The 23,549-nt window shown below is 38.5% G+C and overlaps 1 protein-coding gene, 1 non-coding gene and 2 pseudogenes across 7 annotated transcripts; 2 read left to right on the top strand and 2 right to left on the bottom strand.

The window, feature by feature from the left end:
- The first annotated feature begins 7,177 nt into the window (after positions 1–7,177).
- On the top strand, positions 7,178–7,292 carry LOC125197706 (U5 spliceosomal RNA). The gene has a single exon (XR_007172233.2). It is a non-coding gene; the product is annotated as a U5 spliceosomal RNA (small nuclear RNA).
- A 100-nt stretch (positions 7,293–7,392) lies between these two features.
- Positions 7,393–11,972, top strand: TCP2 (TEOSINTE BRANCHED 1, cycloidea and PCF transcription factor 2). Of its 4 annotated transcripts, none has more exons than XM_048094240.2 (4): positions 7,393–7,607; positions 8,373–8,458; positions 8,662–10,098; positions 11,682–11,972. In XM_048094240.2, exon 3 carries the CDS (start codon positions 8,702–8,704, stop codon positions 10,082–10,084), a length of 1,383 nt encoding a protein of 460 aa, XP_047950197.1. In that variant the 5' UTR covers positions 7,393–7,607; positions 8,373–8,458; positions 8,662–8,701; the 3' UTR covers positions 10,085–10,098; positions 11,682–11,972. The 4 variants fall into 4 exon arrangements, with proteins under 4 accessions (XP_047950197.1, XP_088913281.1, XP_047950198.1 ...); XM_048094241.2 differs by lacking the exon at positions 7,393–7,607 and adding an exon at positions 7,808–7,968; XM_089057155.1 differs by having other exon boundaries at positions 8,373–10,098.
- A 2,580-nt stretch (positions 11,973–14,552) lies between these two features.
- On the bottom strand, positions 14,553–17,087 carry LOC125195943 (F-box protein At4g18380 pseudogene; annotated as a pseudogene). 2 transcript variants are annotated; one of them, XR_016129091.1, is made up of 3 exons: positions 15,594–17,087; positions 15,175–15,268; positions 14,553–14,882 (listed from the first exon to the last, which is right to left on the bottom strand). The product of XR_016129091.1 is annotated as an F-box protein At4g18380 pseudogene, transcript variant X2 (transcript). The 2 variants fall into 2 exon arrangements; XR_016129090.1 differs by lacking the exon at positions 15,175–15,268.
- A 1,715-nt stretch (positions 17,088–18,802) lies between these two features.
- On the bottom strand, positions 18,803–20,242 carry LOC125195451 (F-box protein At4g18380 pseudogene; annotated as a pseudogene).
- Positions 20,243–23,549: the final 3,307 nt, after the last annotated feature.

Below are 23,549 nucleotides of genomic sequence, written 5' to 3'. Positions count from 1 at the left end.
ATATAGATTTATCCAAAAAGTTGCTAGCGCATAACTGAAAATACAGCCAGCGTGACAAATAATTAATTGCATGTGCTCTAAATCTTATTACAAAATAAAGGTTTAAAAGTGCTAAAACTTGATTTCATCTACTTGCGGCCCAAACTAACACTATATACAGACTTGGCGATATGATTATTTGATGAATGATGAAGATTTTGAAAAGAATAGGGTGGGAAAATTGGTACAGAAGGATGAATGATGTCACAACGGGTACGAAGGAATCGTTGATAAGTCGTGGTGCCCAGGGACGGATCCAGGAATATAAATGGAGGGGGCAAAATTATATGTAAGGAAAATTTAAGAATTTGAGAAGGGGCAGATATAAAGAAATTTTTTAAAAAATGCAAAATTAAAAAAATAGCATATGTTAAAAATATTTGAGGAGGGGCATTTGCCCCACCTTGTGCTAAGGTGGATCCGTCCCTGGTGGTGCATGTTGTTTAATGATTGACGCCACAAACGATTGTGAAGATCGTTTGTTAAATCGGACAAAAAGCAATTGAGAACTCAAGAGAGATAAAACTCATCATAATATTAATATTCAAATGTGTCTTTATAGTCCAACAACGAGACCTTTATATAGGCAACGAAAATCCTAAACTTATAGAAATTAATGTATGTCTTTATAGACCATCGTTTGTGGCGTCAATCATTCCACACCACGACTTATCAACAGTTCCTTCATATCTGTCATTCTGTTGTGAGTTGTGACGTCATTCATCCACTCGAATGAAGTGTGAAGCATGAAATGAAGTGAACAGTCCACGGCTAAGGTGATACAATTGCTTAGACTTTCGTACAATAAATATTTAAGCTCAACCATGTTCATGTTATTACCTGATAGTGAAATTGTCGGCTTAATATCATGGATATATTATATAGATAATTGCTCACAGGAGCAACTCTGTCCATCCGGACAACGCAATTATCTCCGGATGGACAGAGTTGCAACACTACATAAATAAAAGGATAAAAAATGGAATTCATTTAGTTTTAATAAGAGATGTATCATACGAATGCATCATTGTCTCGTGACTTCTGCCAAACCTTCAAGTTTCTTCTGTTTGTACATTGTTCTATTTACTCATCACTTACAAAACGTACACCTGTATTCTTTTATCTTTAACTATATGTATATATATATACACGCACTCACCATTTGTGTAGAATGATTAAATGAATTGGACACAGTTATCATTACATGTAAATAATGTATACTGGGACAAAACAGTAGTAGTACAAGATAAGACTTGTACTTTTAAAGAAACGTTTGTAGGATTAGTCCGCAACTTTGCCGCTTCGGAACTAACTGTGTTGTCCCTGAGGGCACCGTTTTAAGTAAACTTTTTATAGTATCGTGTATAGTATAAATGTCATGGCTGGATGATGTATTCCCTCCGATCCAGATTTATAGTCATATTTTATCATAAAAGTCCGTCCCACAATTATAGTCACATTTAAAATTTTTTATATTTGAACATAAAATTTTATCCCATTATTCACTTAAATTACAACCAAATGTCATTATCTACATTAAAATAAATCAAAACAAAAATAAAAAATAAAAAAGTCTAAAGGGGACTCACCTTCAACCAACTCACTTCATTTATTACACACTCCATCGTCTCATCTCACTCCACCCTCTCATTTCATTTATTACACACTCCACCTCTCACTTCATCAATTACACACTCCACCAATTCCTTAAATCTCGTACCATAACTAAACGTGACTATAAATATGGGACGGAGGGAGTATTATATTATAATAGTACTACAAATACAATATTACTAGTATACTATCGAATGGTGAAGCTATGGTAATTTAGTTTATTAGTACTCGTAGTTAATAAAGTGAGGGTGAGCTCAGGTATTTTAGTCACACGTAGAATTTATAAGCTCAACTTTTAAAGTACCCATATCTATAAAAAAAATATAATCTATCGAATAATATCAAGAAAAATTGTAGAAATTCGAAATTTATATTCAATAAATAGTACTATACATTATCTGTGATTAAAAATATGAAGAAAAATAATTAGGATTATGAGCTATAAAACTATATGATATCTTCCATATTTTGTAAGTACATATACTGATCCAATTTTAAAAAGTACTTTGTGCTTTGATTAAAACAAATTAAAAATTGGAAGGAAATACTATATTATGAATATGACATAAGTTTACTATCAATATAATAAGGAGTAAGGATTATACTACTACTACTTGTATACATTTATTTCTATAATTAATGGAAACAAGTTGAAAGAAAAGGAAAAGAGGAAATAAATGTGTAAAGATGCGAAAAGTGAAGGGCATAATGATAAATAAGAGGAGTGATGATGGCTCACGAAGACCGTGACACGTGCTGTATGCTGATCGAGAAGTCAGCTCCCGATGCCTTGAATCTGTCATCCCACTCACTTCCCTCTCAGACACGGACACGTGCCCATGCCTCCTTTCTCCACTATTTTATGGAGTATCTTTTTTACTTATTGTTTTTCTTATCAAATTAAAAGGAATTAAAGTATACTCCATAAAATAAAATAAAATATCCCATTTTAAATCAATATATTTTAAGGAATGTAAAGAAAAATATGTGAAAAAATTAGTAGCATTGCATTTTTCATATAAATCTTAGTTTATATTTTACTCACTTTGATAATAAAAATACTATTTCATTTTTTTAATGAATGATAAGTAGATATTGCATCTCATTAACTTATTCCCTTTGAAAATAGTCCCCTTTTTTTAACTGTTTTTCTATTATTCTCTTATGTTTTATCAATATTTTTTTCATACTTTATCAATTACACATTAAAGTTTAAGCCCTCGATAAATAAGAACATGGGGAGAATATGAAAATGATATTCATATTTCACCAACATTTTCAACGTGTATTACTTGAAGAACGTTCCACAAAAAGTAAATACTCCCCCTGTTCCCTATTAAATGTCTCATATTTTCTTAATGGGACGTTTCTAATAGTATTTCATTTTAATTTTACTACTTTTAGTAAATGGATCTCACATTAATTCTACTAACTCATTGTACTATTATAAAACTAATATACAAAAGTATTATTCATATTTCACTAACTTTTTCTATTCATTTTTTTCATAAAGTCAAACAATTTCGTAAAACTTGCACCGGTCAAATTTAAGACATTTAATGAGGACTGGAGGAGTAAGATTCATTTTTGTAATCTTATTTGATAGAAATACATATATACAGTCAATTTTTTATATAAATTTATTTAAATAAATATAAATGAGAATAATAACATAATAATTTTAAAATAGGATATGACGAAATATAAAGAATATCACTCCTATTTAAAAGCAGAAATATCACTTTTCCATAACAAAAAGAAAGAAATTATAAAATGTGTTGCTTGACCCTCTTGAAAAGCTGTTTTCTATACATAAAATAATGCAACCTTTTCCAGCCTTTTCCCATCATACCCCTTATTTTTTTATTGTTCTTTCCCACTCTGCCCTTCCATTTTATTTAATCCAAACATTAAATAAATGCCAATTGATTGCACCAATAACTGATCGATATTTGATGACACTTTAATAATTTATTTATATAATATAGTTTGGCCTCAATTTTACCGGCAACTGACTCACTCTGGAATTGCTCCAACACACCTTAAGAGAGTTGGTGCTAAATCTAGCATAGTATTACTTTATATTATCATATTTCTATATTTAATTATTCAATCTTGTGGTATCTTTGATTTGGATAAGAATTATAGTACACACGCACGTTTCACGCTTGTTTTCAAACACTATATCTAGTACCCATTCCATTTTCGCCACTCGTCAAGCCCGCCTATGGCACGGTTCTTCGTATTTTATTTTATCAGTACGAATCAGTTGTGTCATTATATCGTATAATAAGCAGTTTAGTATACAAGATTAAATCACTAAGGTCTTAAGCCCTACCAAAATAGTACTATAGTATATGTATCAAGGATAAATAATCGGAAAAAATCAAAAAATATGTCAAATCTGTTTGCCACTATCACTATCGATAACGTCCATATATGATTTTCAGGTAGTCATATCATCAGATACAATTTTACCAAAAAAACGGCATGGGGTGGTCACGAATAAATCCAATATTCGTAGTTTTTTCGGTTGAAGTTGAAAGTCGCGGGATGGACCAGAATTTGACCAAACTTCATGCATGTTTTGATAACAAGGGTCAAAACAAATTATACTGAAATTTTTCTCTCAATATTTCACATACGAAATACTTTATACAACCCTACTGAAAACAAAATTTGTGTCTGCCCCGAGTATTTTTTTTTTATAACTATTCATTTATTTTGTTACTAATTTTTTGGTATGTGATATTTTTAATGAGTGAGGAAGCTTATCCTTAAACGGAAAAAAGAGCATACACCTGTTCCATTGAGCTGGATTGATGGATCATAAGAGAAATTGGCGGGAAAGTGATCGTTTGTGTGTATATGTGTGATATGATATGATAGAAGATTAATGTAGAATGAAGTTTAATTGAAGATGGGGATAATGTTATGATTGTAAGGGGTGAGGGATTGTGAAAGGCGAATGATGGGGTATAGAGACAAAAATGTGGTCCAAATTTGAGAAAGGCTTTTAATGTCTAATGCAAATTCAACCCTTTCCCCATCCTCCCTCAGGTGGGGTGTGGGGATTAATTTATCTCCGACCCCGATGTCGGACTCTGCCCTCGCCCCGATTTTGACATGTGCTAACGTACCAACAATAAGAAGTGAAATAACATAAGATCATGCTATGGTGTCGGAAGGAGGGAGAGCCCGCCATGATTCCGATTTTGAACTAATGGCCAACAATTTCGATTCAATAGGAGTCTTTTGGGCAGTTTTGGCTAGTTTTTTGTTTCCCAATCATTTTTCTATCGCCTTTTTCAATTTTTTTCTAGTTTTCATTATTTTTGCCTAAAATCGACGGTTAATCAAAGAAATACGGTTCCAATTTGAAATCGGTAAGACTGATATGCCGGTTCCGGTTTAACTTGTGAGAGACTATAACGGTTCGAAAACCATAACGACCAATCTGAATCGAGATCGAACCCGAAATCCTCATTCAACCGGTTCAACTATGCATGCACTATTGGTTTCTTTTTGGCTAATTAAGTTAATTAGTACATAGGAGTAATATTGAGTACATGAGATCGAGAGATAATATCTGATTATGTGTTGATGGTATTGGCCCATCATATTCTACAACCCATTAGTATCGAAGTAATTTATAAATGGTGAAAATGGGGGGATGATGCGCATCATTTTCGTACGGACAAAATTGATATAACTAATGGTTTCACAATAAATTACATTTAGTGTGTCTTAAAGCCGTTTTTGTAGGACGGATTTTTTGTAAGAACAAAAACAAAAATATTTATGTGGAACCCAAATCACCTTTGTTAAAGAAATTGGAATTTGATGAGTAAGCAATTGGCAACTTGACATTTGGGTGGTGGAGAACACTATTTTCAACTTTTTACTCCCACTTGTGGGAGCTCAGTTATTTAGTGATGTCTATATATATAGTAACCTTTGTTTTAAATATTATTTTACTTTTATATGCCAAATTTGGTATCATATTGTTTTAGTAAGTAGTCACTTTACATTTATATTTTAACATTAAGGGGATGTTTGGTTGGGAGTAATAGTAGGGAACATGACAATTACTAGGAGTACTAATTTAATGAAATACAGTATAATAGTACTAAACTTGTCCGTGATATTTAGTTTCGTTGTAACTCGATGCAATTTTTGAGAACTTATAAAAGAAAATGATTGAAAAAGATAGGAGAATATGATTATCAATTTCATATTTTAGTTTACTAATGATAAATTAAATGCGCACGACTTTTCATTGCAGGGTTAGAGATTTAGGTGGCGTTCGGTTGTCATGACTAATTATCATGAGACTATCCATCTAGAATTAAGTTGTGGGATTATTTTAGTTGAAGGGAGGAGACTATGACTAATTATCATGAGACTATTCATTTAGGATTAAGTTGTGGGGGTCAATCTTATCAACCAAACATGATACATATTTAATCAAGAGATTTAGTCTCGTCAACCGAACACCCCCAAAGTATTTTTAGTTCATAACTTTATACGGTGAAAACATCATTACACTATGCTGAATTCGTGTTATAGAGTAATTAATTAGTTATGAACAAGTTGTAGGCACACTACATATTTGGTGTCATAATTTGTCACTCAATCAGTGCATTTTTCCTAGAGCTGCCCAAATCCTTTTATTTAGTTCAACTATACCCTTTTATTTAGTTTAACTATACGATGGAAGCCCTAACTTTTGGTAGTATCTAAAAGTCAAGTAACAATATAATTAAAATAACATGAAAGAAACTTAATTGGATGATTTGCAATTGATTAATTTTCATGAAACCCTGAAAACAAAAATTGATGGATTATAAATAATTGAAGCTGTTAGAAATCCAGCTATCATATATAATAGGTACAAGAACCTGTGATTAAGTAGCTTGTTAAATTGTGTGGATTTGGCTTCGGGCAAAAAGGAGCAAAATCTTCATAACATCTTCTATTAACATATGTGTTTCCTCAAAACATGGCAATGAATTCAACACATGTAATTTCAATAAAGTCACCCTCAAGTTTATTACCTAGCTACTACAAAACAATATAACCTATGCTCAATCTATAGAAATTGTTTTATAATTAACAAAAAAAAGTCACTTGTTCATGATTCAAAGTTGCTTCTTTATGATAATATCGTTTCCTATATATGTAATTCGTTTATGATTATTTATATGAATATATTTTATTGAAGAAAAGAACGAGGTTGATTTAAATTCCTAAATATATCCGAGTAAGGCACAATTGGAAGGGGTGAATGATTAAATCGAAACTAGCAGATCAACTTTAATTGAATTGATGATTCGGATTCTCGAACCAAAACCACCTGTCCACCTCTTATACGTTAAACTGGAACCATCATACTAGTTCAAACGGCCCAGTTCCAGTTTCTATTTTTTTAAAATCACAATCAATGATTTTAGCCTAAATCGAAAGAAATCGATGAGAGCAACCAAAATACAATAATTTCATCACTTTTTTGAATATATAATGCAGCCGCGCGTTGAGTACGTAACAAACTATTCTTTCTCCTTTTACTAGAGAATACAGTGTACTCGTTGCTATCGAGCGGCATACACCAAAATAATCCTAACATTTGAATAATTGTAAATGAAAAGGGGCTACAAAATTAAGTAGCAAGCGATAAATATGGGAAAATTGGTGGGCGAAATTAGGAAAAAAGTGAAAATAAAAGGATAAAGAAAGCAAAGAGAAGGCAACGGCGTTGTGTCTGCCCTTTCTCGATTCAACCCCATTTGATTAGGGCTTTTAATTTCTGAGTAATTACTATTTCCAGACCCAAATTATAAACCCTAAATTCTCGTGATTTTTCATTTTTAGGATAAAATTCAAACCAGCTAATTTTAGCTGCTTTGGAGTTGGGAAAGTTGGGAGATAAGGAAGCAGCTCCACTGGAATTTCGGGTAAATCCATTTTCGCAAACTTCGAAATCGGGTCATTTGCCTGCATATGTCTTTTCAATTGCATTTCTCTCTCATCCACTCACCCCCACTCTCTCTCTCTAGAGTTCGATTTCCGTCTCATCTCCACCATCTCCTTCAAAATCCAAGGGTTTCGACACTTTGCTGAAGCAAGTACTGATAATGCGTGTTAATTGCTTGTGCTTTTCTGAATTGAGCTGTGTTGAATTGCGATCGTGTTTATATTTTGAAGGACGTGATGAGAAGCTGCTCTTCTTAAGGAGATCCAACGGTTTTCTGCTGGATTTCTAATCTCAATTTGTCGTTAACGATTAATGGCGTATTAATCTGGACGACAGCGTTCGTGCGTAATTAATTAATCTATTAATTTATTTAAGCAAGTATGCATTAATTAATTGGTCTGTGTAAGCAGATGGTAATTATGCTATGTCTGCCATTGCTAGGGTCAGTGAAGCTTTAATTACTCAGCTCTCTTTCTGTAGCTAGCACCTGTCTCTTTCCCTTTGAAGAAACCCCAAATCTCAACCAACAATTACCTCATAATTTAGGTTTAGCCTCAATTTCAGCTTAATCACAAGTAATTATATGCTCATTGATGTGAACATTTTTCCTTTTTCATTCATCGCCTTTTACCCTTTCTCAGCATCAGATTCTATTCTATTATTGTATTTTTGGGGGTGGTTGAGTTGATATATGTGGTGGTTAATGTTTTGACTGTTCTAATCTTTTGATTTTTTTTTGTTGCAGAGGTTAAGCAGGCTTTGGTTTTGCTTTTGAAGGAAACTGCAAAAAAGCTTCAAACAAAGCCCTCTCCTCTCTCTGACCTTTTCTCTGTATGTAACGTGATACAGTTTTTTCTCAGATAATATCTACAGTTTCTCTCTCTAGATATATATGTATCTATTTTGTATGCATATGGTGCTACAAAAGCCAAAGTAGTCTGTGTAATCGTCATCAATGCAAAGGACGGTACAGTCTTCCCCACATCCACTACCCACTGTTTTTCTCTTTCCTAAGTTAAAACCCTAATCTTCAGATTCAAAAGCAAAGGGGAAAGGGATTGAGGAAAGGCATGTATGGAGGTGGATGATCAGATTCGATGTAAGTTCCCTAGAATCAGCGGTAAATTAGGGCACGCTCAGAAGATGGATGATGAGGAGGAAGAAGGGGATTGTAACAACAAGAGAGGCGGAGCCGCCGCCGCCGCCGTGGATCTCGGTGGTGGAGTTGGGAGATTCTACAACTGGCCTTCGTCGCGGATTGTTAGGGTTTCGAGAGCTTCGGGGGGGAAGGATCGGCATAGCAAGGTGCTGACTTCGAAGGGGCTGAGGGATCGGAGGGTGAGGCTGTCGGTGAACACCGCTATTCAATTCTACGATTTGCAGGATCGGTTGGGGTATGATCAGCCGAGCAAGGCGGTGGAGTGGCTGCTCAAGGCGGCGGCGAGCTCGATTGCGGAGCTGCCGCCGATGAATACTCCGTTTCCTGACACCCCCAAGCAGCTGAGCGATGAGAAGAGGTCGAGCACGGGTGGAAGCGATCAGCTCTGCTTCGACTCGGCTGAGATCGATTTGGACGGTGGTGGAGGTGGAGCCACCGGTGGCGATTTGAATTACTCGAATCAGCAGCAGGTGACGAAATCTTCGGCGTGCAGCAGCACCTCTGAGACGAGCAAGGGCTCGGGGCTGTCTCTCTCCAGATCTGAGAGCCGAATCAAGGCGAGGGAGCGGGCAAAGGAGAGAGTGGCGGAGAAGGAGAAGGAGTCGACGACACATCACGGCGCCGCGTCTCTCAACACTATCTCTCACACTACTTCCTTCACCGAGCTCTTGAGTGGCGGAATTGGTAGTGTCAGTAACAATGCCTCAAGCCCTAATTCCACCGCCGCCGCTGCACAAAGGCACTGGTCCTCCACTCCCATGGACTACTTCACCTCCGGTCTCCTAGGGCCGCCGTCCACCGCCCGTCCGGCTCAAATGCACATTCCGGCGAACAACCCTTACACCTCCGTCGCTTCGCCGCTGTTCAGCGTCTCCGCCGACCACCACAACAACCACCACCACCACCCGGAGCTCCAGCACTTCTCATTCGTGCCAGACCACTTTGTCCCTGCCGGAAACGCCGCCGCGGGAGGAAACCACCACCACCACAACAGCGGCGGCGGGCAGCAGCAGAGCATTGAGTACAATCTCAACTTCACGATATCCTCTTCCGCCAATTCATCTGGCCTTGGTGGCTTCAACAGGGGGACCCTTCAGTCCAATTCATCCTCGCCGTCACTACTGCCTCACCTCCAGAGGTACTCATCCGACGGATCCGCCCCGAGTTTCTTCCTCGGCACGGCCGAGACCCACCACCAGTTCCTCTCCGCCGGCTACGACCCCCGCGGCCTGCAGCTCTGCTACGGCGACGCCCACGGCCGCCACCACGCCGCCCAGAGAGGGAAAGGCAAGAACTGACACCGTCCAACCAGGTACTAATATAAAGACTCAGTTTTTACAGTTTTCTTTAATTTCAGGAACCGTATATTAGATGAATCCGGTGACATTGTTGCCACATTTTTCCGTGTAGTACGATGAACAGTAGTAGCTTGAAAAAAAATATTCTTGGTATCGGGAAAAGGAGGGGCTTATGATTAAATTAATGGGGAATTTCTCATTGATTTGGTGCTTTTTTTATTAAAATCATCGCACGGGAATAGAGATCGGCTGGTTGTCTGCTTACTTGGTTCCCTTCTTACTAACACATAATGGCGGAGGAGCCAGGTGTTGCTCCACCACTCAAAGATGCCCACTTTAGCATCTCCCCCTCTCTGTAACTAGGTTTTTAAGTGCTGTCTCCTCTAACTGTGGCTGCCCCACTATTGGTCTCTCAAACTCTCCAAACATCAACACTTGTCATTTCCATTTCTTTCTTTAATGCAAGGATTTAGGGTTTTTGGTTATTATCTTAAGCAACTTGCCCTTTTTGCCTGCAAATACTATTGTTTCCTCCATTTTAGTAGTAGTATAACAATTTGTGATTCTTACACCTGGGTCTTCAAAAAGGCATTTTTGTTCCTTTTCTTTTCAAATTCTGGTAACTGCTTTTGCGTTATTTTAGGGAGAAAATAGAAAGTATAGTAATAAATTAAGGTTGTTTTTGTTTGATCTACATATAGACGAAATTTAGGGGTAAAAAGTGCAAATATTTCATACTCCTAGTTGCAAAAATGTTGACATTGAACATAAGTCATGGAGTAGAACTTGAAGTGTCACTTGCTTGCAATATTATTAATTTTAGATCTGAGCTATATCGTATAGTTTCATCTTACGGTCAAATGCAACCATTTCATTTGGCACATACTCAATCCTGAGGTAATCAAGGCTAGAGCAATTTTCTGCAGATAGGTGTGGTTAAGATTTATTTATAAAGTTTGATTCGTTCTTTAATGAGTATAAGTACTAACTAACTCTACAATTAAGTTGCTCTAAATCAGACAATGTTATAGTGACAATTAGACAGTGTCTAATATGAGATCTTGACCTTTTATAGACTAATAACAGCATGTAAAATGTCATTGACCACCTGTTAAATGAAATCACTGTTGGAAACTTAATGAGTCACAAATAGAATATGCCAAAATGTGTTTAGGGGGCTTAAGTGGACTGTTCTCAGTCAACATTGAATAGAAGGATCTTAAATTCAATGCTTCTTGACTGAATAGACACTGACTTAAGTCAACACTTGTTCATCCTGACTATTACCACCCCCTTTTTTGTTAGAATATTTGAATCAATGTCTATAAGCAAGCCCAAAACCAAACGCCTGTCTACTTACCTGCCTAGATATGCATTTTGGATAGGAACGGTGTGCAATTATTATGTATGCTGAGGAAATCACCCCAATAGGAGTCTTGACATTTACAGCTTGATTTTCCATTTGCAACATCACCATACAATGCGTGCCATATGTGGTCGACTCTAGTGTTTAATGGATTTCTTCTTCTTCGTTGCCATCTTTGAAATCTGAAAGTTCTGAGGTCTGAGCAAACTTGAATGGTATGTTTGCGTGCAGGTAAATGCGAAGACGCGCGAAAAAGGAACAGGCGCACTGGCTGAGCAGAGCGCCCCGTGTAGAGCGCCTGTGTAATGATTATTATGCCTAGGATTTCTAATTGCTTCTTCCAAATCCAATTCTATTAGCACACTCTGTTTCACTTGCTGCTCTCTATTACATAATGTTTGTTTTGTGCCCAAAGCAGCAGTTTGTTTGTTTGAGAAAATCTGTTTTATCCTCGCAATTTTTATGTAACTTGCCTGCTATTGAGAAGACAATTGCCCATATAATTTGCTTGGATTAGTAGCATTTTCTGTTGTGCAGCTGTTGCATGAATACAACTATTACTATGTGTTGCAGATTGCCAGATAATGAGGCATAAATAATTGAAGTGGTGAATTGTGTTTTGAAGAAAATAAGTAGCTGGAAACAGCTTGCTTGTTTAGTAATAATTGCAACATTCAATAAACCAATACTAATACTAGTAACAAAATTTACAACCTATATTATACTCTTGCATATGGAATTGTAAGAGCACTCCCAATGGAGGTGGCGAATTCTCGGCGATAAATCGCCGATTATCGCCGAATTATCGCCGGCCATTGTGGCGAAGTCGGCGATAATTCGGCGATAATGTTACCGTTGCTTCGCCGAGTGGCGATTTATCGCCGGATTATCGCCGAGCGATCGCCGGCCACTGTGGGCGACGCTCGGCGATAATCGGCGATTTTTAAAATTTTTTTTTTTTTTTTTGGCCGAACGGCTATTTTATCCCACCCCTATAAATATTTCATCCTCTTCCTCCATTCATCACCCACAAACTTCATTCACACAAATTTTCAATCTTTTTTCTCTCCATCTTTATTAAATGAGTTCTGATTCATCGTCTCGTGCTCAGTCCGACGAGGAAATATCACATTCTTCTTCCGAAGAAGAGGTACCTCCCGCTCCCACCGGATGGGATGTAGCGGGTTTCGCCAACAACCCAATCAACAACTATATCTCCCGCTGCATACAAAGCGAGATCGCTCGAATGCAGCAGCCACCCCCCCAACGGCCAATCCGCCGGCGGCGCCGATACATCCCTCGCAACCACACTGGTGCGCACGATCGGCTGTTCGCCGATTATTTCGCGGAGGAACCACGTTATCCGGCAGATGTATTTCGTCGCCGGTTCAGAATGCGCCGCTCCCTCTTCCTGCGCATTGTTAATGCGTTGTCCGCGCGTTACCCCGAGTTCCGGCTCCAGCGAGACGCAGCAGGGAAGCCCGGACTATCGCCCCTACAGAAATGCACTGTTGCCATCCGGCAGTTGGCATATGGAGGGTCCGCCGACATGTTCGATGAGTATCTGCAATGCGGCGAGACGACTGGCAACGAGTGCCTGAAGAATTTCTGTCAGGGCGTGCGAGAGATATTTGGGGAGCACTACCTTCGCTCGCCGGACGCAGCTGACTGCCAGTTCCTACTGGATTGGCACTGGAGGACCCACGGCTTTCCGGGGATGCTCGGCAGCATCGACTGTATGCACTGGCAGTGGAAGAACTGCCCAACCGCGTGGCGAGGCCAGTTTACTACCGGCTACAAAGGTACGCATCCCACCATCATTCTTGAAGCCGTTGCCGACCAACGGCTTTGGATTTGGCATGCTTATTTTGGTATAGCCGGGTCGAACAACGACCTAAATGTTCTCAATTCCTCGCCCCTTTTCAACGAGCGGATCAACGGATTAGGCCCCTCCATCGAATTCACGGCCAATGGCAATGTGCATAACATGGGGTACTACCTGGCTGACGGCATCTATCCGCAATGGCCCGTGTTTCTGAAGACGATCAGATGCCCACTCGGAGATAGAAGAAGGTATTTTGCCCGAGCGCAAGAGTCTGCGCGCAAGGATGTGGAGAGGGCATTTGGGGTGCTCCAATCGCGATTTGCACTGGTAAAGGGTCCGACGCGCTTTTTCTACCAGGGGGATATTGCCGATATCATGTATGCGTGCATCATCATGCATAACATGATCATCGAAGATGAACACGAAGGCGTCCTCGACGTCACCAACGACCCAAGTGTTGCATCATCGAGTCACGGTGTCTCAACCGAGTCCGCCCGCCAGGGTGTACCGCACAACGAACATGAACGGTTCCAGGCGTTCATGGACATACACCAGAAGGAGGCCCATCAAGCACTACAACACGATATCATCGAAGAATTGTGGGCAAATAGAAACCGCGCCCACCGCCCTTGAATTTTTTTTTCTTTGAATTTTTTTTTTGATTTTTTATTTCCATTCGTGTACTTTTTTTTTTTTTAATTTTCTTCGTTGTAATGTGTACCCGTGTTTAATACAACGAACTTTATTACTATTTATTTGATTTATCTTTATAAATTAAATAAGCTAGCTTTATTATATATAAAAATAAAACAATTAAATTAGTGATGATGTAAAAATGAAATGTTGAGTTAGGGAGAAATAAGGGAGAAATAAGGGAGAAACCATTGTAGGGGTTGGCTAAAAACTGGGGATAAAATGTGATGCTGATGTGGCGCTGATGTGGCAGGAGTTAGGGAGAAATAAGGGAGAAATAAGGGAACTCCATTGGGAGTGCTCTAACATCATAAGTTATTGCAAGCAACCACTCAACTGGGGAGTACTTTTGATGAGGAAAAAAGCAAGGTGGGTCACTTCCATTTATTTCAGCTTCTAATTGGTTTATTTTATGAAATCAATTCCTTCTCCACCTTAATTGAGACATCTAATGGGACCTTATTTCCAGTTGAGATTCAATGCCTTTCCTAACACGTTGCATATGTAATCACCAATAACATATTCACTTTCACCAAAATATCTGCCAATTATATCAAATGACATAAACAGAGTGACCAACATCAAGATTCGAATCAAGATTTATTAGTGGGTGAGCCTTTTAGAAGGGGGAGCAGATAAGCATAGATGGTCATACCTACAATATTCACATATACATAATGAGATTATCAAAATCACATTACTCTTACAAAATGATTGTCCAGTTGCATAGCACGCGGTTGTTAAAGTATAAGTGTCGGTTCGAAACGAAAGCAATCTGGCTTGATCAACCGACTTCTCGTACCACATTCATAGCTTATAAACTCTGACTGCAACTTAGATTGCAGCTTGCTATGCTCAAAACAAAATTTGAAGCCAAAGTCTGAGCTTTCGGGATTTCAGTAGCCGCAGTTCACCTGAAAGATAAGGAAGTCAGAATCGCCAATGTAATAGGGAGAATAAATTAATCAAAAGCGACATCAAAGCTTAAAAGAGACGGCGATATTGCAGTGGCAGCACAGGATTGAAAAGAGGAAACTGGTAAGAAGTCCCTCTTCCAGAAAGTGAGGTGATTGTTTCAACAATCCCTCTCACAACAACTTCGACATAAAAGTGTTATTCAAGAAATTCTAGCCTAAGTCATCCAACAACTTCATATTGGTTTGCTAGAATCACAATCAAAGCATCATATCAGAATGAAATTTCTACCCTTCAATTTTGATAAGATGACGAAGAAAAGAACGAACAGTTCACAACAAGCATCTTCTTCAATTGGAGTAAGAAAACTATAACATGTGGCAATCTGCAAGATAATAGAGCGGTGGATCTAAAATCACGAAATCATTTAAATCAGACAGGCAAAACTCTTTGGGACAAGACAGATGCAAAGGGAGTCAATAGAATTATGCATCTCTCTTATGGAGTAATTGGGAATCCAATATGCAATTCAGAGAAAAATCAGAAGCAATTGGTTGTGATTTTCAGAAACCAAGACATAGCAAATTACCACAATTGAAACAGCACTAAGAATAAACAAGACAATTCAACTTCAAACCTCAGGAGAATTACAATGTCAATATACTAACAATCAAAACTTATTAAAGAATTCAGTAAGCAGATGAAAATACCTCAGCATCTGTCTCTTCATCTTTAGACAATCACAACCCCCCTCCTTCAGAAAGAGTTCATTTCGAGGCAATAGGTCCTCCTCTTCACCAACATCCTCGCAGCAGCCCCAAATGGCTCCTCAAACGCCGACGCAACCCAATTCGCCTCCGAACACGCCACCTCCTTCTTCGGATGCTCACTCGGCCTGATCGCGACCAATGTCGCCCCTTTCAACACCATCCCGTTAGGCAACTCGAGATGAGAAGCATACCACAGCCGCATGTTCAGAGCCGGGACAAGAGTCCTCTTCGAAGCAGATGATGCAGACAGAGGCTTCACCCTCAGCTCCTCCAGCTGCTCCTTATTCATAGACAGCACCCCTTGCCCATCAGCATCCGTCAAAACCAAGCTCGCGAGCGTCTTGTGCTCCGCTATTATAGGCTGCAGAAGGTAATGCCTGGCGGAGGCTGCGATCAACGAGCTGATCGTCCACACGACGCGCAGCTTCAAGCCTCCGTTGGTGTAGAACGATTCCGGTATGCTACCGTTATCGTTCTCCGCTCCGTTGTCACTTCCAATTGCGGTACTGCAGCTGCTGTTTGCGCTCTGCACGACGCTGGAAGCTCCGAGTATCACGCAGCTATCAAGCGTGGAGCCGAATTCCGCCTTCCATTTCAGCAAAACGCCGTCATCAATCCCCAATTCCCCCGTGGGGAGCTCAATCCTCAGCACCTTGATTTCGTTGAAATTCTTCAAAACCTGCGTCGGCGAATGGTGCGTTACGATGCTCTGCTCCCCTTGGCAGTCGAAATCCTCCGCGAGGCGGCGCGCCGAGGGGTTGATGAGCTGAGACAGCGACTGCAAGGGTTTGAACAGCCCGGAGAAGAAGGTGCGGAAGAGAGAGGAGATCGGGTGGCGCGACTTATCTCCAGCGGCGGAACCGGACGAGGAGGAAGAGGAGGTGGAGGAAGGATCGTCGTCGGAGATTACGCAGTCGACGCGGACGACGACGTTGTCGACTTGAGGAACGAGCGAGTGGAACCGCCGCGAAACGACGCAGCATCTTCCCAGCGCCTTCACGTCGCCGATTTGATTGAAGATCAGGAGGATGAGAGAGTCCGGCAGCCGGTCGAAGTGGTCGACCGGCTCGGGGTGGATTTTCCGGCACAGATCTGCTCCGATCGAAGCCATGGCTTTCAGCAACGGTTAGAGCTCCTCAGGAGCTGAAATAACCCCAACAACTTCGCAGGAAATACGCGAGAATCGGAAGGTGATTGAAGCGAGTTTTGCGCGGAGAGATGTAATCGGAGAAATTGAGTCTAACAAACTCAGTGGATCTGAGAGAGATAGAGAGAGAAGGAGAGAGGGAGAGAGTTAATTCAAGGAATTAGGGTTGGAGTTGAATGAGATGAGGGAATTTGGGGGAAGTGAGTGAAGCTGAAGAAGAAGAGGGAAAATGGCGATGGAGGGTTGGTGTGTGTTGTGCGTTTCTTTCTTTCCTTTCTCTATTTTTTTTCTTTGCTTTTGTGCTTAAAAGAGTAGCGTTGATATACAGTTGAAATATCAAAACGACATTGCTCCCAGTCGTTTCGCTTCATTAATTTTACTACTCCCTCCGTCCCGGCTAAGATGACACATTCATTGACCGGCACGAAATTTTAGGAGTTATTGGTTAATGTGTTTAATTGAAGAGAGAAAAAGTGGGTGTAGGTCCTAAAATAGTGAGAGAAATAAAGGTGAATATGTTAATAGGAGTGAAAAAAAAGTGGTTGGGTATATTAATTGGATAGAGAAAGTTTCCATAAAAGGAAATGTGTCATCTTAGTTGGACAAACTAAAAAGGAAAACGTGTCATCCTAAGTGGGACAAATAGAGTATCTTCTAGTAGTAGTACTAGTAATTTTTTTTTCTTCTCTATTTTTGGTCTCATAATATCACTGAATTTAGTCTTGAAGAAGAAAGATACCACTAATAATTTGCAATTTAAGCAAAGCTTTATCCAAAGATGCCACTAATTTAGTCATAATAGAGATTGGTTTTCATGTTTTCAACCTTATCTATTTGCAATTTAAGCAAAGTTTTATCCAAAGATTAATCAGTGGCTAATTTAGGGATGAGCAAAATACTCTTAAACTAAATATCTGGTCAAGCTAAATCTAAAAATTTATCAATTTTAAATTTGGTTTGGTTTAAAATTTTAGCAATTTTTGGTTTTTCAATTCGGTTTGATTCGGATGTATAAAAATGTAAGATATGAATTTATTTTTAATTATATATAGTAGTATATTATACTTGAAATAAATTTTATTTGAGTTGATTTATATTAATAAATGTTATGGTATTTAGATATTATGAAGATTGCTATTTTTTTGGATATATTAATTGATGATAAGATATGAGTATATTTTCATGTAGTATTAGAAAATATTGTTTTGGATTTTTTTTAAATTTTTTTTATTTTTGGATACATTTGTGTAGTTTCAGTTTTTCGGGTTTGGTTTTAGTAGTTTGGATTTCATTTTTTTCCTAATTTTGGATATATTTGCTTGATTTTGATTTTTCAGTTCAAAATGATTTTTATTGTTAAGATTTTGATTTTTCGAATTCAGCTTATTAGATAATTCGGTTTCATTCAATTTTTATTTCGCAAAAATTTGGTTTTTTATTCGGAATGCTCTCTCCTAGGCTAATCCAAAAAATGGAATTTGTTGGATCATAGCAATAATGGTCATTCTTTGATGTAATGAATCTCTAAAGGCCAGATTTAATAAAATTTTATCAAAGAAAAAATTATTAAATTTTACTCGTAATGGACTGGCGATGGAGTCGATCGAGCCTATTAGCTATAGAATACATTTATGATAGAATAATACTTACTACATCCATCATTGGAACCAGATTGACAAAATCATTCAGTGTTTAATGCAGATGCAAAGGGATACAATAGTCTTATGCAATGAATTGGGGATCCAAATATGCAATTTAGGGCAAAACCATGAAGCGGATCACCTGCTCCGAAATACCGATACATTTTCTACTCCGCACTCACAATAAAATGGACTCACCATAACTTATTAAAATTGCTTATGTTTATAAGATTATTTTATTTTATTGTGAGTGTGAAGTAGGAAATGGATCGGTGTTTTAGAGTAGGTGATCCGCTCCGGCGAAACCATATGCAATTGGAATGAGAACTTAGTAACCAAGCAAATGTCATACAACAATAAACTAACAAAAACAAAAAACTACTCCATATTGGAATGTAAAAAGCAACAGAAAACAGAGAACAATTCTTCAACCACTTCAAAAATGAAACTACCTAAAACAATGGTGTCTTCACCCTCAACAAGCCCCTTCTTCAGAAAGCATTTATATTAAGGCCGTATATCCTCCTCTCCTTCGCCATCACCCTCGCAGGATCCCCATACGGCCCCTCGAACGCCGACACAATCCAATTCCCCTCCTCTTCCGCCCAGCTCAGCAGCGGCCCCACCGGCATCTCCCTCTCCCTCGGCCTGATCGCGATCAGAGTCGCGCCCTTCAGCACCACCCCCTCGGGCATCTCGAGGCGAGGAGCGTACCACAGCTGCACCTCCAGAGACGGAACAGCAATCCTCGTCGACGACAACGGCGCACTAGTAAAAGGCCTCGCCCTCATCTCCTCCAGCTGCTCCCTGTCCATGGTCAGAAGCCCCTGCCCGTCCGCATCCGTTAAAACCAGAGTTTCCAGCGTTTTGTGCTCCGCGATCATCGGGTGCAGGAGGTGGTGCCTGGTTGAGGTTGCGATTAGCGAGTTCGCGATCCACGTAACGCGCTGCTCCAGGCCTTGTTCGCTGTAGAATGACTCGTGTAAGCTGTCGAGATCGTCGTCGTCCAATTCAGCATCATCGCAGCTGCAGCTTCTGTCTGCGACGCTTGAAGCGGCGAGGATCACGCAGCTTTCGAGCGTGGAGCTGTATTCCGCCTTCAATTTCAGCAAAACGCCGTCGTTTATCGCGACCTCCCCTGCGGAGAGCTCGATCCACAGCCGCTTGATTTCGGTGAAATTCTTCATAACATTCTTCATAGACCAGAGACTGACCGTCTCATCATCATACTCATACTCATCATCATCATCATCATCATCATTATCATCATCGTCATCATCGTCATCCTTCAAAAGCGGAAGCAGGCACGCCGAGGGGATGATGAGCTGAGCCAGCGACAGCAGGGGATTGAAGAGAATGCGGAAGAAGGAGGCGATCGGGTGGTGCGACGAAGCAAGCTCACGGTCTTCCTCCTCTAAGGTTATGGAGCCGACGTGGACAACGACGTCGTCCACTTGAGGAGCGATGGAGTGGAACCGCCGCGAAACGGCGCAGCATCGCCCCAGCGCTGTGGCGTCTCCGATTCGCTTGAAGATCGAGAGGATGATCTCGTCCGGCAGCCGATCGAACTGGTCGACCTTCTCGGGGAAGAATTTCCGCCACAGATTCGCCACAATCGATCTCATACTTGCAGCAACAGCTCGAGCTCCTCCGCAGCCAAAATTGAATCTGCAAAACTCAATGGAGAGAGTTAGAGAGAGATAATTTGTGGAATTAGGGCTGGAATTCGTTGAACTGAGAGGAATTTGGGGGAAGTAAGAAGGAGAAGGAGGAAGAGCAAAAATGGCGGTGTGTGTTTGTGTTTCTTTTCTTTTCTTCCTCTGCATTTTCAGAGCCAAAAACAGTTGAAATTTATAACGAAAATTCACCCTTCCATTTTTGGTATTTTCGATATTCATTTCTTTTATTTTTCTATTCTATTTTTATTTAGTAAATAGGTGTAATTACTTGCTTTTTCCAGCAATTCGAGTAACCAAAATTTCAAAAGCCTATTTTAGTTATATTTTTTTTCTAGTAAATAGGAGGAATTCTTTTGCTTTTTCTAGTATTTCGCGTCATCAGATACCAAATCATCGGGTATTTTTTGAAAAAAATGACAGATGTGATAATTGCGAAAATTACAGACTTCATGATTTGTAATTAAAATTTTCAAATGTAGGATGAAGCAAAATTTGACCATCTTTCATGTTTTATTTGTCAGTCGTCTTATTTTTATACTGCATGACTCAACGACCGTTGTGCTACAGGTCCTTGGCCATTGTGTGTTCCGAAGGCAGCTGCTAGGGCGTCTCTGTCGACCTGCTAACTTGTTTCAGTGGGTCCGTTTCCTTAATTCAACATTTTTAGTCCTTCATAATTTGTAATTTAATTTACAAAAATTATAAAAATTTGACTATTTTTCATAATTTATCTAGCAATCATCTTTTTTTTTTTAATATTTTTTTCTAGTAATGAGTCACCAAAAATTCACAAGTCAATTTTAATAATGTGATATCAATTTTATCTGTTCCATAAATGTATTCACGAATAACTTTTAGGGGACATTTATAGACCTATACAAGAAATTGTTACTACATTTTAAAACAATAAATAGTTTTATATGTTTTCTTTTAATTTAAGGGGCAATATAAAAGGGTGTGGAGAAAAAGGAAGTCGCAGTTATAGGATAATAGTACTCCCTTCGTCCGCGAATAAGAGTCTCGTTTTGTCATTTTGGTCCGTCCGTGAATTGAAGTCCCGGTTCACTATTTCTATAAATGGTAAAAGGTCTCATATTCCACTAACTAATTTCACTCACAAATCATTTAAAACTACTATATAAAAAATGAGTTCATATTCCACCCAAATTATGAAATTATGATGTAAATTGCTTGGATTTTATATTTTTATTTTCTCTTTTTATTTATTAAGAATTCAAAGAAACGGCGGACTAATGTAGGGTTGAGGCCAGGGCAAACTAATCCCATTTACCGTCCATGAGACTCGGAAAATTTTATTTAAATGTGACATTCACACCTTTTGCCGACTTAAGAATCGGAAAACTTTAATAAATTCGACATTTAGACCTTTTGCCAACCCCATGACACGATAGCTCCACTCCACCCCTTTAGATTTTTTTTTTTTGTCCGCTTTCTTTGCTAGTAATGGTCATTGCCCCGATTTTATATTTTGTGGTGACAATGACCTATTTTACTACAGACCCACAAAACCCGTTTTCTTATTTCTCACTGATTTTTGGTGTAACAATATAAAACGTTTAAATAAATATGACATTATTATTTGATACTCCTAGCATATAAACGTGTGTCAATGAGTGTCATTAGTAATGAACGATGGGCAAAAAACTTCTAAATTAAAATCCTAAAAAAGGATGGAGCGGAGCTGCCAGCCTGCCACAAAATTGTCGAATTTAAGAAAGTTTTCTGATTCTCATAGACAGACAATGGGATTAGACAGCCTTCAATTCTGCGACGACTTCCGTTTTTAAAATTTTAATTACTGATTTTGGTGTGATAAAATTAGTATATAACATGTCTAATTAAATATTGGACTATGATTTGATACTCTTAGTATATAAATGTGGGGCAATGACTGTCACTAGTAATGACCGATGGACAAAAAACTTAAATAAATTAAAATTCTAAAGGGCTTGAGCGAAGTTGTTACAGTGTGTCGACAGAAGCTTTAAATGTCGAATTTAATAAAATTTTCTGATTGTCATGGGCAGACGATTGGATTAGTCCGTCTTCATTTCTGCAATGACAGTAACTTTTTTCTATATCTGACCCACGAATTTCGTATTCTAAAATGTTCTCTAATTTTATGTGATAATATAATATCTAAATAAACATGTGATTATGATTTGATACTTTGAGGTCTTAGCATTAAACAAATATGCATGATTAGATTGGGGCATCATAAAAATTCAATGAATTGTCTATCAAACATTTCGTTTTAATGACATATCTAAAAAAAGAAAACATTTCATTTTTAATGGATAGAAAGAGTATTTATAAATTAATTTTTTAAAAAATATAGTATATTTATGCATTACTATGTGTAAATGATTATATATTGAAGTTTAAAAATGAATCGTTTCTTTTAAGATATTTTCTCATCGTGTTAATATTTTATCTTTCTCAGTTTAATGAATATTATGATGAAGATAAAGAATCAAAGATAGTTTTTTTATTTGGTGAATATTCATCCGTTGGTTGAAAAGTTGGCCATACTTGAAAAAAAAAAAAAAAGAAGGTTGGCCATACTTGTTGAAGTCACATGCTTTTATTTACAAATTAAATTATTTAAGAATAAAGTTAAAAATTCAGGAAGTTTGTGAGTCAAATATTTATGGGATTCAAAATGGATTATTTCTTTCATATTCTTTTAAAATTTTGTCATTTACATTTTATAGCATGGCTTACAACATTCATCACCTCCACTCACACACAATTTTAATCATTTTATATCACCTACAATGTGAATATTTACTAATGGTAAAAGTTCTAATGTGGAATTTGAAAGTAAATATGTCGAATGTAATGAGAAATTCCTTACGCAATGTCTTGATTGACTCGATAGAACAACACAAAATTTTCTACCATGCTTTGTACTGATACGTTTAGCCTTTTAAGGGGTGTGGAAGTTTACTGGAGAAGAAACTTGTTTGTCTGGGAGGAACTTTTGATCGAAAGTCTCTATTTAACCGTGGGTCATATGTCCGTGATTGAGAACGAACACAATAAAAGAGTTTGGGTGTTCGACAAATCCAGAGTCTTTTCTGTTTCTAATTTTTATTTGCAGGTTGATCGTATGATGGGAAATGACAACAATCAGTTTTACCATGGAAGGTTGACGTTGAGTAAAGTCGCCCCACCACGTGCGCAACTCTTGGTGTGGTTTATCTTTCAGGGGCGACTCAATACAAAAGACAGATTATTCCGTTTTGGGGTCCCTGGAGTTGAAGATAATCTATGTGCTTTTTGCAAAGAGGAACCAGAGACCATCGATCATGTCATTTTTGGATGTAGGTGCTCAAGTAGCCTTTGGTATTTTGGTTGCGGTTATTGGAATCTATCCATCTACCTGGCCAAAGACCCAACTTCGTGC

Source organism: Salvia hispanica, chromosome 4 (genome assembly GCF_029641045.1).
Source record: "Salvia hispanica isolate PSC_SH4W2 chromosome 4, Shi_PSC_v1, whole genome shotgun sequence".
Lineage (NCBI taxonomy): Eukaryota > Viridiplantae > Streptophyta > Magnoliopsida > Lamiales > Lamiaceae > Salvia > Salvia hispanica.
The sequence above is the reverse complement of the archived record's forward strand: the minus strand, read 5'-3'. Positions and strand labels throughout refer to the sequence as shown.

Coding starts and splice junctions, on each gene's coding strand:
- TCP2 (XM_048094240.2), top strand. CDS start 8,702: ATGGAGGTGGATGATCAGATTCGATGTAAGTTCCCTAGAATCAGCGGT.